Below are 17,069 nucleotides of genomic sequence, written 5' to 3' on the forward strand. Positions count from 1 at the left end.
CACTGTTCCATGTCTTCGCCATTTGTGGATAATGGCTCTTACTGTGGTTCGCTGGATTCCCAAAGCTTTGGAAATGGCTTTATAACCCTTTCCAGACTGATAGATCTCAATTACTTTCTTTCTCAATTGTTCCTGAATTTCTTTGGGTCTCGGCATGATGTGTAGCTTTTAAGGATCTTCTGGTGGACCTTACTGTGTCAAGCAGCTCCTATTTAAGTGATGCCTTGATTGTGAACAGGTGTGGCAATAATCAGGCCTGGGTGTGGCTAGAGAAATTGAACTCAGGTGTGGACAACCACAGTTATAGTATGTTTTAACAAGGGGGGCAATCACTTTTTCACACAGGGCCATGATGGTTTGGATTTTTTTTCACCTTTAATAATAAACACCTTCATTTACAAATTGCATTTTGTGTTTACTTGTGTTGTCCTTGACTATTGTTTAAATTGGTTTGATGTTCCGAAACACTTAAGTGTGACAAACATGCAAAGGAACAGGAAATGAGGAAGGGGGCAAACACTTTTTCACACCACTGTATGCTAGTGGACAGTACATGAAGTATATGTAACAAGAGTAAAAGGAAAAAATATTGCCCCTGGTGCTCAATCCACCTCAAACAGTCATATGTCCTCAAGAAACCAGAATGGTATCACATGAACAGTAGGTTATCAAAAAATAAATAAATAAACTATAATGATGGTGGGAGGAAATGGTTAACTTTAGAAAGTAAGCTGTACAAGGTTTAGCATACAATTCAATTATTATGGTAATTCCCGGAGGTTAGCTAAAACAAAACGTAAAGTGCCGAAAGAGCTGGGGCTGGGCTGCCTCCACAGTAAAGGCTGGGAACCTGAAATTTCCATAAAACACTAGTGGAAGACGGGGTGGGGGCAGGCCCCCATTTAGTATTTTAGTTTATTAAATGAACAAATAAAAACAATTATATCACACTCATAAGTGTGAGTCAACACATGTTAAGCATTATCAGTCCTGGATGGTATAGGCTGAAGCAAATTAATTGCCCCATGCTGTGGAAAGCTCAGTCACCTGTGTGTGTATAAACTGCAGCCACCGATATCGGAGCCGCTGCCAGACCCGGGAAAAGAAGCAGAACCAAAGAATCACAAGAATCGCCAATAAAGCAGAGCTATGAAAGCGTGAAAAAATCCACCACCGCAGAGGCACCTGGGATACGTGTTTCGCAGTATATGTTGAAGAGTGTGGAGGGTATCCGACAATATGTGCAGAAGGGGAGTGCAGCAGAGTGTATGACATCAGGATCAGTATGTGCCAAAGAGGAATGGGAAAGGTATTCATGGGGACACTATATAAAGGTGAGTAATGTCGAGGGTATGAAAGTGGGAAAATGTGCCAAAGCCACGCTGCACATTTTGAACGGTCCCGCATCTTCTGGGACCTGTGACATGTCCAAGAAGACTAAGCAGAGGGATGGGGTGAGGAGAACTTTTGTTCAGATTGCCTAGCGGTGGTGGGAGTGGGTACCTGTCAAATCCAGGTACCCATTCCTTTCCCCCTAAAAATATGTGTGATTTGTTAGAGGAGCAGAGGAGGAGGCCATAAAGTGAAACTTCCCCCTTTTTTGGGTGAGGCTCAACTTTAAAATAACGCAGTGATGAATAGTAAAAAATGGTCTGTTCGTGAAGGGGGGATAACCTTCCAAAGGTCAAGTGGTTAAACCCCCAATGCATAATGTGTAAATCACACACATATGGGGGCTAAGAAAGAGTCCCTTATCTAAACCAGCTCAGAGTCCTGGCACACTGAATATGTATGTGAACCATGAAGTGCCCAGTTAATTGATCGTGCATATTTTGTGTGTAAGTATTTATATATACAGTGTGTGTGTGTGTGTGTGTGTGTGTGTGTGTGTGTGTGTATATATATATATATATATATTGGGAGGGATGGGACAAGAAAATATGTCTGGAAAAAATACCGACAACCCATGAAAAAAGAAGCAAGAAAATAAAAAACAATAAAGCACACAGATAAAGTCTTTTGTCTAAGTTAAAGTATATGTTTAAAAAACAAACTAGTGTTAATGTAGATAAAAGTGTACATTCTATTATTTAATTGGTCTATTTATAGTGGCACTAAATCTATTTTTTTTGTACAGAACATAGTGACTTCATAAATACAACAAGAACACAAATTAAGGGGTAGTGACTCCGGTGCATAATGGCTACTTTATCCGAAAGGCCCTGCACACCGAGGTCTATAATTTGCTATCTCAGAAGATTTACCTCAGTTCCAGAATGGGGAGGATTAGCAGAAGTATGTCCACTTCCCAGAACCAACATTGGACTGGATCGAAGCTGTGCCGGAACATCCCAGAACTTTTCCAAACCCAGCTTATGGAGAACAATGTGGCATCACAGGCCTTGACCCCATGCTCACCTAGCAGTGAATCTGAACTCATGGTGGGGGGAAGAGACAGCACTTACATGCTTGATAACCAGCTTCCAAGTTATTGAGATCTAGAGCTATCTGCAGATCTAAGATCTACAGATAGTGGCCACAGATATTTCAAGCATGCTATCCATGTAGTTTTTTGTGAATGCCTGGACCTGCTTCAAGTGTATCTCTCAAATTGGTACGGCTTCTTCTCTTCCTGCAGAACCTAGGCTGTCTGCTTCCCATAACTTATCACCTAAGTCTCAAGGAATAAAGAAATAAAACACTCCTCCGCAACCACTGTAAAATAAACCAATATTTTGTGAACCTACTGTGTGCGTATAGAGAGAGAGAGAGAGAGATACAAAATATCAAGTGCTCCACACACTAATAAACCAGTCTTTTAACAAAATGATTCAGCGATGCATAGACATTCTATTTAAAACGTACATCAAGAAATGCAAAATTAAATTATAAATAAAATAAAATAATAAAGTCAAAAAATGTCTTTGTATTAATATCAGTCCAAAATACTGTGCCTGTCCCTTTAAGGGAAAACATTCCTTGCCATAACTTAAATCTGAGCTCTCTTCATGGTTCCTTTGGATTATATATAAAAAAAACTCACAAGTTTCAAAGATAGTGCTCAAAGACAAAAAAAAATTAAAATCATCATAGTGCTTTCTGTAAAACCATGAATGTATTCATAGCCAAAGATGATATGTGCACAATACTGACACACTACATATTTACAGCATTCAGCATTCAATTGTGTACCAGGAGGTTTGGGAAATTTCAGGGTTTTAAACAAACCCCAGATGTTTCCCATTGAAGATAGCAACTGATCACAACTATTCATTTATTCAAGAGAGTGTGGGGAATACTTCTGCTGTACATCTTTGGTCTCTGAAGTAATCCTTGCTAATAGTTCAATAGGGGTGGAAAGTCAGGCAGGTGACATGATCTCTCACCTCAGCCAATCTCCATCTTCACCTCAGTTATTACCTTTATATACTGTATTTTCTGGCATATAAGACTACCTTTTACACTTAAAAAAAATGCCCAAAAATCGGGGGTCGTCTTATACGCCGGGTATACAGGTATACAATGCTGCCCGATGGATGTCAGCCCCCAAATGTCTGCTAATACTGTATGTGGCTTCAGCTACAAACAGTATACTCCGTTGAGCCAATCCCGGTGAGCGATGTATTCTATTAATGAATACAGAGCCTGCTTGGATTGGAGTAACAACCTCTGCCAATCCGAGCAGGCTACATAGAGTAGCCTGCTCGGATTGGCTTTGAGAGAGAGAGAGAGAGAGAGAGAGAGGCAAGGGCTGATGATGCTACAGCCTCTGCGAATCCAAGCAGGCGTTGTATTCATTAAAATAATACACCGCTCACCATACTTCCCTGAGTAAATCCATTCACTGATCTCCTACTACTATACATCCTGCTATTTGCCTTTGAGGTCCCAGGCACCCAAGAGGGACAGGTAAATCTGGGACATATGACAGGGGGGGGGGGGGGTTATTAAATGCATTTTGGTGGACAATTCCCATAGAATGTAACCCAAAAGTGGTATAGGTTTGGTTAGTTAAAAATTCTACTTTCCAGAGTTGTGGCATTCAATAGATCTCTGTTTGTGTTATTATTGTTTGATTTACTTTATGACATATCACAGCATGGTGGATGAGTAGTTGGCATTCTTGCTTTGTGTTTTTTAATGGTTCTAATGTTTTTTTTAAATGGTTTTGTTTCAGAAGGGGGGTAGTCTTATACCGCGAGTATTGCCCAAAACCTATGTTTTCACTTGAAAAATAGGGGGTCGTCTTATACGCCGAGTCGCCTTATACGCCGGCAAATACGGGAATATATGTTATTCTTATGCAGGTGATACACCGTTTAGCATTTTTAGGCATATGTGTGATTTCTAATTGTTGGTTTACTGTTGATATTCTTATAGTTACCAAGTTGGGTAACCTGTGTGATAGTTATAGCCTGTTATTACTCAAATGTATGCAGATATACAACATATACAACTGGAGGTCACACTTCTCATGCATTATCACCAGATGAAAGATGCCAACTAACTGTGGTAACCTACCTTGGAATGTGAGAGGTATGGGTAATATATGTTAAGTGGTTAAAAACAATTTAGTAATTGTCTATGGACAATATAAGATCTTATAATTTCTGAATACCTCGGAATGCAGGCCAGAAGACAGCCTGTGTCATGATTTGAAAAAAGTGTGTAGTAGGGAGCCTGGACAGGCTGGAAACATTTCCATCATTTATTTTGTTCTACACCTACTTCTCAACTACTCTACATGCTAATGTGGAATTGAAAGGAAGTCGTATATATGAATCGTTCTATGGTTACCATGTACAGTATGTTCAGATGACCCATTTATACCTCAACAGTGAATACAGTGGTGTGAAAAAGTGTTTGCCCCCTTCCTCATTTCCTGTTCCTTTGCATGTTTGTCACACTTAAGTGTTTCGGAACATCAAACCAATTTAAACAATAGTCAAGGACAACACAAGTAAACACAAAATGCAATTTGTAAATGAAGGTGTTTATTATTAAAGGTGAAAAAAAATCCAAACCATCATGGCCCTGTGTGAAAAAGTGATTGCCCCCTAAACCTAATAACTGGTTGGGCCACCCTTAGCAGCAACAACTGCAACCAAGCGTTTGTGATAACGTGCAATGAGGCTTTTACAGCGTCCTGGAGGAATTTTGGCCCACTCATCTTTGCAGAATTGTCCTAATTCAGTTACATTAGAGGGTTTTCGAGCATGAACTGCCTTTTTAAGGTCATACCACAACATCTCAATAGGATTCAGGTCAGGACTTTGGCTAGGCCACTCCAAAGTCTTCATTTTGTTTTTCTTCAGCCATTCGGTGGTGGACTTGCTGGTGTGTTTAGGATCATTGTCCTGCTGCAGAACCCAAGTTCGTTTCAGCTTGAGTACACGAACAGATGGTCGGACATTCTCCTTCAGGATCTCTTGGTAGACAGCAGAATTCATAGTTCCTTTTATCACGGCAAGTCTTCCAGGTCCTGAAGCAGCAAAACAGCCCCAGACCATCACACTACCACCACCATATTTTACTGTTGGTATAATGTTCTTTTTATGAAATGCAGTGTTCCTTCTACGCCAGATATACTTGGACACACACCTTCCAAAGAGTTCCACTTTTGTCTCATCGGTCCACAGAATGTTGTCCCAAAAGTCTTGGGGATCATCAAGATGTGTTGTGGAGAAATTGAGATGAGCTTTGATGTTCTTTTTGCTCAGCAGTGGTTTTCTCCTTGGAACTCTGCCATGCAGGCCATTTTTGCCCAGTCTTTTCCTGATGGTGGAGGCATGAACGCTGACCTTAACTGAGGCAAGTGAGGCCTGCAGTTCCTTGGACGTTGTTGTGGGGTCTTTTGTGACCTCTTGGATGAGTCGTCGCTGCGCTCTTGGGGTAATTTTGGGCGGCCGGCCACTCCTGGGAAGGTTCACCACTGTTCCATGTCTTCGCCATTTGTGGATAATGGCTCTTACTGTGGTTCGCTGGATTCCCAAAGCTTTGGAAATGGCTTTATAACCCTTTCCAGACTGATAGATCTCAATTACTTTCTTTCTCAATTGTTCCTGAATTTCTTTGGGTCTCGGCATGATGTGTAGCTTTTAAGGATCTTCTGGTGGACCTTACTGTGTCAAGCAGCTCCTATTTAAGTGATGCCTTGATTGTGAACAGGTGTGGCAATAATCAGGCCTGGGTGTGGCTAGAGAAATTGAACTCAGGTGTGGACAACCACAGTTATAGTATGTTTTAACAAGGGGGGCAATCACTTTTTCACACAGGGCCATGATGGTTTGGATTTTTTTTCACCTTTAATAATAAACACCTTCATTTACAAATTGCATTTTGTGTTTACTTGTGTTGTCCTTGACTATTGTTTAAATTGGTTTGATGTTCCGAAACACTTAAGTGTGACAAACATGCAAAGGAACAGGAAATGAGGAAGGGGGCAAACACTTTTTCACACCACTGTAAAACATCAAAGCATTTTCTCATTGTTGCTTGGTTATTGAAAGGCTAACCTCCATGAACTGCTCTTACCTTTTTTTCCTCTTGGCAGTGCCCCCAAATCAAATATTTCTAAATTATATTTTTCTTTAAAAGCACTATATCTCAAAATAATATACTTAAATCCCCACCAGTAACTTTTGAGCAAATCCTGGACATGCCTAATGTGGCCTCTGAGCTTGTTTATTTTATTACAGTAGCTCTTTCATGGAAAATTCAGGCGATTCAGTTCGCATTGTGCGCTATACAAGTATTTCATTTATTCATTCATTCAAAATCTTTCATTATTATTATTGCATAGAAATGCTACTAGGACTTGATAAACCAATATTTGTGAGTAAGGGTCAATGATACATCGTCCAGAATTTTTGCTTTTTAGGCAAAAGCTCTGTAAGAAAAACTGTGATTATAATGTATGTTTGCTTAGTAAGAACAAATGTGGGGTGGTCAAGGGAATAAATCATCAAGGCCAGATGGCTTGCATCTGAGTGTACTTGGGTAACTCAGTCAAGTAATTGCCAGAGCATTGTTCCTAATTTTTACTGACAGTCTACTGACTGGAATGGTGCCAGCTGATTGGAGAAAAGCCAATGTAGCACCAATATTTAAAAAGGGCCCAAAATACATCCCTGGGAATTATAGACCAGTTCGCCTAACATCAATAGTATGCAAGTTCTTGGAGGGGATGCTAATACAAGATTTTAGTAACGAGAATGGTATCATTAGCAGTAATCAGCATAGATTCGTGAAGAATCGTTCTTGCCAAACCAATCTATTAACCTTCTATGAGGAGGTGAGTTGCCATCTAGATAAATGAATGCCTGTAGACGTGGTGTATCTGGATTTTGCAAAAGCATTTGACACAGTTCCCCATAAACATTTACTGTACAAAATAAGGTCCGTTGGCATGGACCATAGAGTGAGTACATGGATTGAAAACTGGCTACAAGGGCGAGTTCAGAGGGTGGTGATAAATGGGAAGTGCCCGGAATGGTCAGAGGTGGGTAGTAGGGTCCCCCAGAGTTCTGTGCTGGGACCAATCCTATTTATTTTGTTCATAAACGACCTGGAAGATGAGGTAAACAGCTCAATCTGTGTATTTACAGATGATACTAAGTTAAGCAGGGCAATAACTTCTCCGTAGGATGTGGAAACTTTGCAAATAGATCTGAACAAATTAATGGGGTGGGCAACTACATGGCAAATGAGGTTTAATGTAGAAAAATTTAAAATAATGAATTTGGGTGGCAAAAATATGAATGCAATCTATACACTGGGGGGATAACCTCTGAGGGAAACTAGGATGGAAAAGGACCTGGGGGTCCTAGTAGATGATAGGCTCAGCAATGGCATGCAATGCCAAGCTGGTGCTAATAAAGCAAACAGAATATTGGCATGCATTAAAATGGGGATCAACTCCAGAGATAAAACAATAATTTTCCCGCTCTACAAGACTCTGGTCTGGCAGTACCTAGAGTATGCTGTCCAGTTCTGGGCACCAGTCCTCAGGAAGGATGTACTGGAAATAGAGCGAGTACAAAGAAGTGCAACAAAGCTAATAAAGGGTCTGTGGAGGATATTAGTTATGAGGAAAGGTTGCGAGTACTGAACTTATTCTCTCTGGAGAAGAGATGCTTGAGAGGGGATATGATTTCAATTTATAAATACCATACTGGTGACCCCACAATAGGGATAAATCTTTTTCTTGGAAGGGAGTTTAACAAGACACGTGGCCACTCATTAAAATTGGAAGAAAAGAGGTTTAACCTTGAACTAGGTAGAGAGTTTTTTTACTGTAAGAGTGGCAAGGATGTGGAATTCCCTTCCACAGGCGGTGGAAGCGGGGAGCATGAATAATTAAAAAAAAAAAAATATTAGATAAGCACCTGAACGACCGCATACGTACAGGGATATACAATGTAATACTGACATATAATCACACACATAGGTTTGACTTGATGGACTTGTGTCTTTTTCAACCTCACCTACTATGTAACCTATGTTCTATCATTTTAGATGTGAATGAAAGTAATTTAATTTGATAATGGGGTTCAGTCCCAAAGGTCAAAATTATTGTTTTACCATTTTCAATAAAATATACTTTTAACACATTTTCTTATTTATGTTGTAGTTTTTGGCTATTTTTCTAATCTTTTTGCTATCTTTCAATTGTTGGTGTTGCCCTATAAAAGCTATTTTGCAAACAGCTTTGCTAATTTAATCAGTACATTTACTGAAAATGCTGCCAATATTTTAAACCCCTTTACACTAGGTCTATTATTTTTATTGAAAGAGAGCAACAAACTAACACAAGCTATTTTTTTTTTTTTTGCTTGTCTTAATTTTAAATCTTTGTTTTTCTATGGTTTATTTATTTATTTTACTTCACAATGACATCCCAAAGTTTAATTCTATCAATTAAAATAGAATGTAGGTGTGAAGTTACCAAACTGAAACAAACAAAATATATACTTTCAACATAGTCCATTTTGGGGTCAGCACACATTCTTTACTAAGGTTCTAAAGAAAATTGTTGTGTGCCTCCAAGGAATAGAGCTCAATGTGTTTCAATTGCTTTGAGAATTTATTTTTCTCAAGAATATGAAGAGTTCACCATACAACCACGCTGTGGAAAATGTCTTTCTTCATTTAATAAACAGCACAGGATACAAGTCATATGCTTTTCATGCTTACAATAACTTTTTGAAGTCTTTTTCTTTCTTTCAAAAGGCTCTGGTTGTGTGGTGAAACTTTCATATTTTTGGTACTTATCTGCCAGTTAAGCCCCGTACACACTATCAGATTGTCTGCTGAGTTTTTCCTTCAGATTTACCAAAACCATGTAGTAGAAGGGCCTGCCTGATTGCATACACATTGAAACTCCTAAGGTTTGACCTCATATTATATGGTTTTGGTAAATCTGAAGGAAAAACTCAGCAGACAATCTGATAGTGTGTACGGGGCTTAAGACAAACTTGACCAGCACCCAGCCATAGTGGATTGGGTATAGATCCACCTGGGTCTGTTTGTTTGATAATTCTCTACTTTGATACCTACGTGAAGGTGGTAAACTCATGTATTTTTCATCAACACAAATTTGATTGTTGAATATGGGAAATTTAGGAAAACGTAACCTCAAGCTGGGAGGGAAATAACTACGTAAGTATGTAAGTTGTTTTTTGTTTTGCAGTAGTAACACATCGCATGTTAGTGCGGCAGTCTTCCCCACTGAGGTAATTTGTTCTGACAGGGGGACTGCCCCTTCCGCTAGAACACAATGATCCACACTTGCAGCCATTGGCTACAATGCTGATCGTATGCTGGTTTTCCAGCATGCTAATGTGACAGAAGTTAGTTATGAGACTGACTTCTGTTGGACAAGGAGCTTTACACTTGGGGGGGGGGGGGGGTGGGAGTCAGCCCGTTCCTACCAAACCAACCATTTTTGGACAATTTTCAGCCTGTGTCTACCCAGCATTAGGCTCTATGTCCACATCACAGTCTTGTGACATAAGCACCATGTGAGACCTTTCCAGTGATATATATAGAAAAAGAGAGAGCACTCACATAGCCATATCCGTAATTGAGAGGAAAACACAAAAGGGGAAAAAGGATACTAAGTATCCCTAGGTCAGACTTTAAAGGCATACGAAACAATACGCCTATGCAAAAGGCATACAAAACTAGATCTGTTATCATAGGTAGATAAAAAATATTGGCCTAGTTATTTCAGGACAGGGGCAAAACAGTGGCATCAAAAGTATCCAGAACCAGTGGCCACAGTAGGAATTACTAAAGCTTTAACGGCAAAAAATGCCTGATTGCTGACGGAGTATAAACTTCTGCACACCAGCAGATAATATGGTCCTTTTTATAGTAATTACTGGTATAGACACATGATAATTCGCCCCTGTGAGATAGCCTTCCACTGATTACTGTCCTGAAATTACTAGGCCAATGCTTTTTATCTACTAATGACAACAGATCTGGTCGCTTCCGAATATACATATATTTAATTCATCAGGATCATCATCTCCTGTCTGGATATCTCTGTATATTTCTATGCATAGGGCTTATTTCCCTACAAGACAGTGAGATCCATTCTTACTTTTGTTATCTTTGAAACCTTGAATGCATCGCGAAGAAGCCTAACAGTGAAACGAGTCGATGCACAAGGGCTCACTGTATATTTTGTATCATGCTATATGATTTTTAATTCTTGAATGCTTCATTACTATATGCAATTTTTCAATAAATATTGTTATTTTTTTCACACTTCACTATTGTTTTGTATGCCTTTAACCACTTAACAACTGGCCCATAGCCGAATGATGGCTACAGGGAGGTTGCCTAACTCTGGGAGGGCGTACTATGACGTCCTCCCAGAATTCCGCTCTTGTTCACCCCCTGGGGCGCACACCCGAGAACAAACGTGATAACGGTGAACGGCCGCTGATCGCTGCCATTTACCACATGATCGAATAGAGGTAATAGGTTGCGCTAAGGAACTTATGTAGAAAATACAAAATATAAAATATATAATATATAAATTATGGAGGAAGAAAAAATAGGTAAGAGCTGCCTCTATTAATATCCACCTGGTGGGGTGGAGAATGTTAGATAAGGGAGTACTATGAATAGATCTGGCGCTATACCTATATATCAAAAATTAAAATTACAAGTGTTACATCAATCCGGTGTATGAGTGCCAATGTGCAATATATTAGTGTTGAAATAAAATATAAACTATAAGCAAAAAATATGTGTATATAAAATGTTTGTCACATAGTAAATAATTGCCAGCGTGCTGGCTAAAAAGTAAGATTTAACTCAAGTGCAATAAAAACCTAAATAAGTGATCACCTTATGAACTCTAGATCATATAAATACCTTAAAACATGTGAACTACTTAATATATTGGTGATGAATTAGGTAAAAAATTATACATGTAAAATATAAACCACAAAATTAACACAGTTGTTGGTTTTAAAGTGCACAAATGTGACAAATGAAGTCTATGCGTGCAATGCTAAAATGTACAATAAATTTGTGATGAATATCAATACTTCACGTGAAACATGCCAAATGTTGGGAGTGAAAAAATAAGAATAAAAATAAAGGTAAATATAAATATAAAAATGAAAAATAAAATAAAAATAAAAATAAAATAAAATTAAAGATGAATTAAAAATTCCCAGAAAAATAAAATTGAGAATATTCGATATTTGTCCCAAAAAATATAAAGATATAAAAATGTATACAAAGAGAAGATGAACGGTAAAAAAGTAAAAAAGATAAAAAAGCAAGCAGTCTCTGGTGCAGTGCAATTAGTGGGGGATTTCCCGTGGGTAAAGGAGGGGATGTGATGGATCCAAACAACTATTCTTCATGCATTGTGGACACTTCTAGGTTGTACTCTCACCAGAAAAATAACCCCGTCCGGGGTGGATCAGCCTTCACAGTATGAGCTACTGTGTCGCTCTCTGGCTTGCTTCAAATAGGCTGCTGAGGATCCCTCGTTATTTCCAGGTGGAGTATGTCCCAGTGTATATATATTGAAAGAGAGGACCATACATAGTGTGATACTGTATAAATCAATTTATTAAGAAGATACTTAAAACTACTCACACTCTTGGTAGAAATAATGGCTTAAATAGATGCAGTATAAAGGTGCAATGTGAAAGGTATGGAAGCTGCTGGGAGCGTTCCGTTCGTCTTCCACGCCGTCTGTATTGGAAGTGTGTACTCTATAGGCCACGCCCTACGCGTTTCGTCACTAGGACGTCATCCGGAGCGCTCCGCATGACGTCCTAGTGACGAAACGCGTAGGGCGTGGCCTATCGAATACACACTTCCAATACAGACGGCGTGGAAGACGAACGGAACGCTCCCAGCAGCTTCCATACCTTTCACATTGCACCTTTATACTGCATCTATTTAAGCCATTATTTCTACCAAGAGTGTGAGTAGTTTTAAGTATCTTCTTAATAAATTGATTTATACAGTATCACACTATGTATGGTCCTCTCTTTCAATATATATACACTGGGACATACTCCACCTGGAAATAACGAGGGATCCTCAGCAGCCTATTTGAAGCAAGCCAGAGAGCGACACAGTAGCTCATACTGTGAAGGCTGATCCACCCCGGACGGGGTTATTTTTCTGGTGAGAGTACAACCTAGAAGTGTCCACAATGCATGAAGAATAGTTGTTTGGATCCATCACATCCCCTCCTTTACCCACGGGAAATCCCCCACTAATTGCACTGCACCAGAGACTGCTTGCTTTTTTATCTTTTTTACTTTTTTACCGTTCATCTTCTCTTTGTATACATTTTTATATCTTTATATTTTTTGGGACAAATATCGAATATTCTCAATTTTATTTTTCTGGGAATTTTTAATTCATCTTTAATTTTATTTTATTTTTATTTTTATTTTTATTTTATTTTTCATTTTTATATTTATATTTACCTTTATTTTTATTCTTATTTTTTCACTCCCAACATTTGGCATGTTTCACGTGAAGTATTGATATTCATCACAAATTTATTGTACATTTTAGCATTGCACGCATAGACTTCATTTGTCACATTTGTGCACTTTAAAACCAACAACTGTGTTAATTTTGTGGTTTATATTTTACATGTATAATTTTTTACCTAATTCATCACCAATATATTAAGTAGTTCACATGTTTTAAGGTATTTATATGATCTAGAGTTCATAAGGTGATCACTTATTTAGGTTTTTATTGCACTTGAGTTAAATCTTACTTTTTAGCCAGCACGCTGGCAATTATTTACTATGTGACAAACATTTTATATACACATATTTTTTGCTTATAGTTTATATTTTATTTCAACACTAATATATTGCACATTGGCACTCATACACCGGATTGATGTAACACTTGTAATTTTAATTTTTGATATATAGGTATAGCGCCAGATCTATTCATAGTACTCCCTTATTTACCACATGATCGCTCCATCAAATGATTGAGCATTTCACTTGTAAACAAACCGGCGTCGTGTCATGATGCTGGTTCCTCTCTCCTCTCTGTGTACCAATCGGTACATTGTGAGAGGAGAGGGGGAGAGAGTGGATGGCAGCAGTGCTGTGGGCTGGATCTGTAGTGCCCACAGTGCTGCTCTGTGACAATTGCAATCACATCCATCCATCCATGCTCAGCCATCCCTCCATGTTCAGCAATACTCTGCAGTACCCTGCCATACTCTGCAATACCCAGCCATACCTAACCAAACTCTGCAATACCCAGCCATACTCTGCAATACTCTGCGATGCCCTGCCATACTCTGCAATAACCAGCCATACCCATCCATACTCTGCAATACCCAGCCATACTATGCAATACTCGGTGATATCTAGCCATATTCTGCAATACTCGGTGATACCCAGCCTTACTTGGCGATACCCAGCCACACCCAGCCATACCAAGCCATGCTCAGCCATACCCAGCCATGCTTAGCCATACTCGACTGTGGAAGTCTCACACATGTGATATCACCATACTCAGGAGGAGTAGGAGAATCATGGGGTGTAATTTTTGGTATGTACATGCTATGTTTTAGAAATATTGTATAAATGTACAACTTTGTATTAAAAAAATGCGTTTTAACCACTTCCCACCTGCTGTAATGTTTTGGGGTTCTATGTAATTTTCTAACAAATAAATGATGATTTTTACATGTAGGGGCGAAATGTCAGAATTGGCTTGGGTGCTCAGAACACCTGAAGGTGATCCCTGCATGTTGGGCCTCTGTATGTGGCCACGCTGTGTAAAAGTCTCACACATGTGGTATCGCCATACTCGGGAGTAATAGCAGAATGTGTTTTGGGGTGTAATTTGTGGTATGCATATGCTGTGTGTGAGAAATAACCTGCTAATATGACAATTTTGTTAAAAAAAACGAAAAAAAACTTTGATTTTGCAAAGAATTGTGGGAAAAAATTACAAAAATTAAAGGAAAAAATAATTTAAAAAAAAGAATAATAAAAAAAAAAAACTCACCATGCCTCTTTCTAAATACCTTTGAATGTCTTCTTTACAAAAAGGTCATTTGGGGGGTATTTGTACTTTTCTGTCATGTTAGTTTCTCAAGAAATTAGATAGGTCGTCAGTACTGCAGGTGTGATCAATTTTCAGATATTGGCACCATAGCTTGTGGACTCTATAACTTTCACAAAGACAAAATAATATACACCAATTCGTACTATGTTTACCAAACATATGTAGAAGTATACATTTGGCCCAAAATAACAGAAACAAAGAAAAATTCATTTATTTACAGAACTTTCAGTCTTTTTTTCTTTTATAGCGCAAAAAATAAAAAACCCAACGGTGATTAAATACCACCAAAAGAAAGCTCTATTTGTGTGAAAAAAAGGATACAAATTTCATATAGGTACAGTGTTGCATGACTGAGTAATTGTCATTGAAAATGTGAGAGAACTGAAAGCTGAAAATTGGTCTGGTTATTAAGGGGGTTTAAGTGCCCAGTGGTCAAGTGGTTGAAGTCCGACCTTTCATGAAATAATAGTTTATCAATTAAAATTATCAGGTGTGGATTAGAGTTTGTTGTCTGACACAAGCTTAGAGTTCAATTTCACACAATTAAAATAAACCTATGCAACCTTTTATGTTAACATTGCACCAAAATCTTAACATTTATGGAATTATCATTCTACAAAAATCTCAACATGTATATAATTCTGCTTTTAATCAATGCACTTTCTTTGTGGGCATAATTGCTTACTTGTTATTCAGCTGTCAAGATCTCAGGAACTCATCATTCAGAGACCTTTAAACAAAAAAGGAATTATATATTTAGAAAAAAAATATGGGATTATACATTATATGCATAGAACTAAAATAATAAAAAAAAAAATAGCAAAATCTTTTCTTATTCCTCAATCATCAATGCTTTCACAATCTTGTTTTTATGGTCTCGTATGTATAATTTATAAATGTAATTGAGAATTTGTTGATGACATTGCTCAAGGTTTAAATTTAAATCTGAAATATAGAAATGCTTACTATGCACCTTATGTTTATATCATATTATTATATCCAAATAGACATTTAAAAATCAAAATATGCTGTAAGCATACGATTACGACTCTATAAATACATATTTTTTTCTTTTTATTCCAGCATTTTATTTGCAGATATTGTTGGTTTCACAAGCTTGGCATCCCAGTGTACAGCACAAGAGCTGGTAAAGCTGTTAAATGAACTGTTTGGGAAGTTCGATGAATTGGCAACAGTAAGGTTCACATCTTTTTTTCCTCCTCGTTTTTTATTTGCAGTCATTCTGTTAATATAAATTTATGGTCCCTTGCATGTGGCCAAAAAAGGCAACTTTGAGATATTTTTGTCATTCTATGCGTTTTTGTGTTTGGGGCCTTTGTTTTCATGGTAAATCTAAACTCCATTATAAATAAAGGGCTCGTCTAACATCGTAGAAGAATTATCCACTTCTGGACCTGGCATCCAGGATGTGTACCATAGCATTAAAATGTTTTTATGTCTTTTTTGTCAATTATTGGTGGAAATGTTATGTTTTTGTGTTTTTAATTTTTCTACTTTTTTGCTGTGTTAAACTTTTTTCTTTATGGGGGTGTGGTTCGTTTTGCTGAGTCTGCATTATATATAACAGTGATTTCTCACTTTAATATCAAGAAAAAGAATGTTATTGCAGTGACTGTTACTGCAAACAATGGCAGGGTCATCAAATGGTAAATGAGGACCGTAAAACCCAGGAGACTATGGCAAACTGCTCACTCAGGTTGAACTGGATGGACTGGTGTCTTTATTCAACCTTACTAACTATGTAACTATGTAGTGGTGTCATGTAGGAAAACATGTATGTAAAGATACCACTGTGCAGGGGGCTTAGGTTTTTTGGCAACTGGTGTAATAATTCATATTTAAAAATAATTTTCTACAAAGGAAAATGTGTGTATTCAGTGTGGTTATGTATACAAAACTTTCCTTGCGCTGTCACTTATATCACTAATGGTGCCAGTTCTACAATGTAACATAAGCACAGGGAGAAAATTTGTACTATAAACAGAAAAAGTCACTGCTACACCACATAGATAGCAGAGCTCCCAGATGCTCGATCCACAGTCGCTGGCTGAGTAGAGTAATGTAGAAAAAATGATCCGCACTCCGGTTGTTGCTCTTAAAATGTCTTCATTTTATTGAATAGCCACAGTGAACAAACGCAGATTGAGTCAGTTGACGCGTTTCAGCTTATAAAGCCTTGGTCATAACCACATTACAGGCATAAAACTTTGAAATAAATGAAAATAGAGATCACAGGCTCCACCCATTGATTGTCTTAATTGACCACAGGCAATTATGCAAAAAAGAAAATCAGCTGCAATACATATAGGGTGATCCATGTGTATGCTACTAATTTTCGCACACCATGTAGTGATAATATGCACATGTATCTACACACATGCATGTACACACACATGCATACATTCATACACATATAGACATGCATAAGAAAGCACACCATAAAATTCAAA

At 38.0% G+C, this 17,069-nt stretch overlaps 1 protein-coding gene across 1 annotated transcript in view; it reads left to right on the top strand.

Annotated features, from left to right (window-relative positions):
• ADCY1 (adenylate cyclase 1) overlaps positions 1 to 17,069 on the top strand; it is a 550,492-nt gene that overhangs the window by 177,162 nt on the left and 356,261 nt on the right. Inside the window, exon 4 of the mRNA XM_077491793.1 lies at positions 15,682 to 15,793. Coding sequence (XP_077347919.1) covers positions 15,682 to 15,793 — 112 coding nt within the window. The remainder of the gene's footprint in view (positions 1 to 15,681; positions 15,794 to 17,069) is intronic.

Source organism: Lithobates pipiens, unplaced genomic scaffold, assembly GCF_037356315.1.
Source record: "Lithobates pipiens isolate NorthernLeopardFrog02 unplaced genomic scaffold, aLitPip1_a1.2 Scaffold_19, whole genome shotgun sequence".
NCBI lineage: Eukaryota > Metazoa > Chordata > Amphibia > Anura > Ranidae > Lithobates > Lithobates pipiens.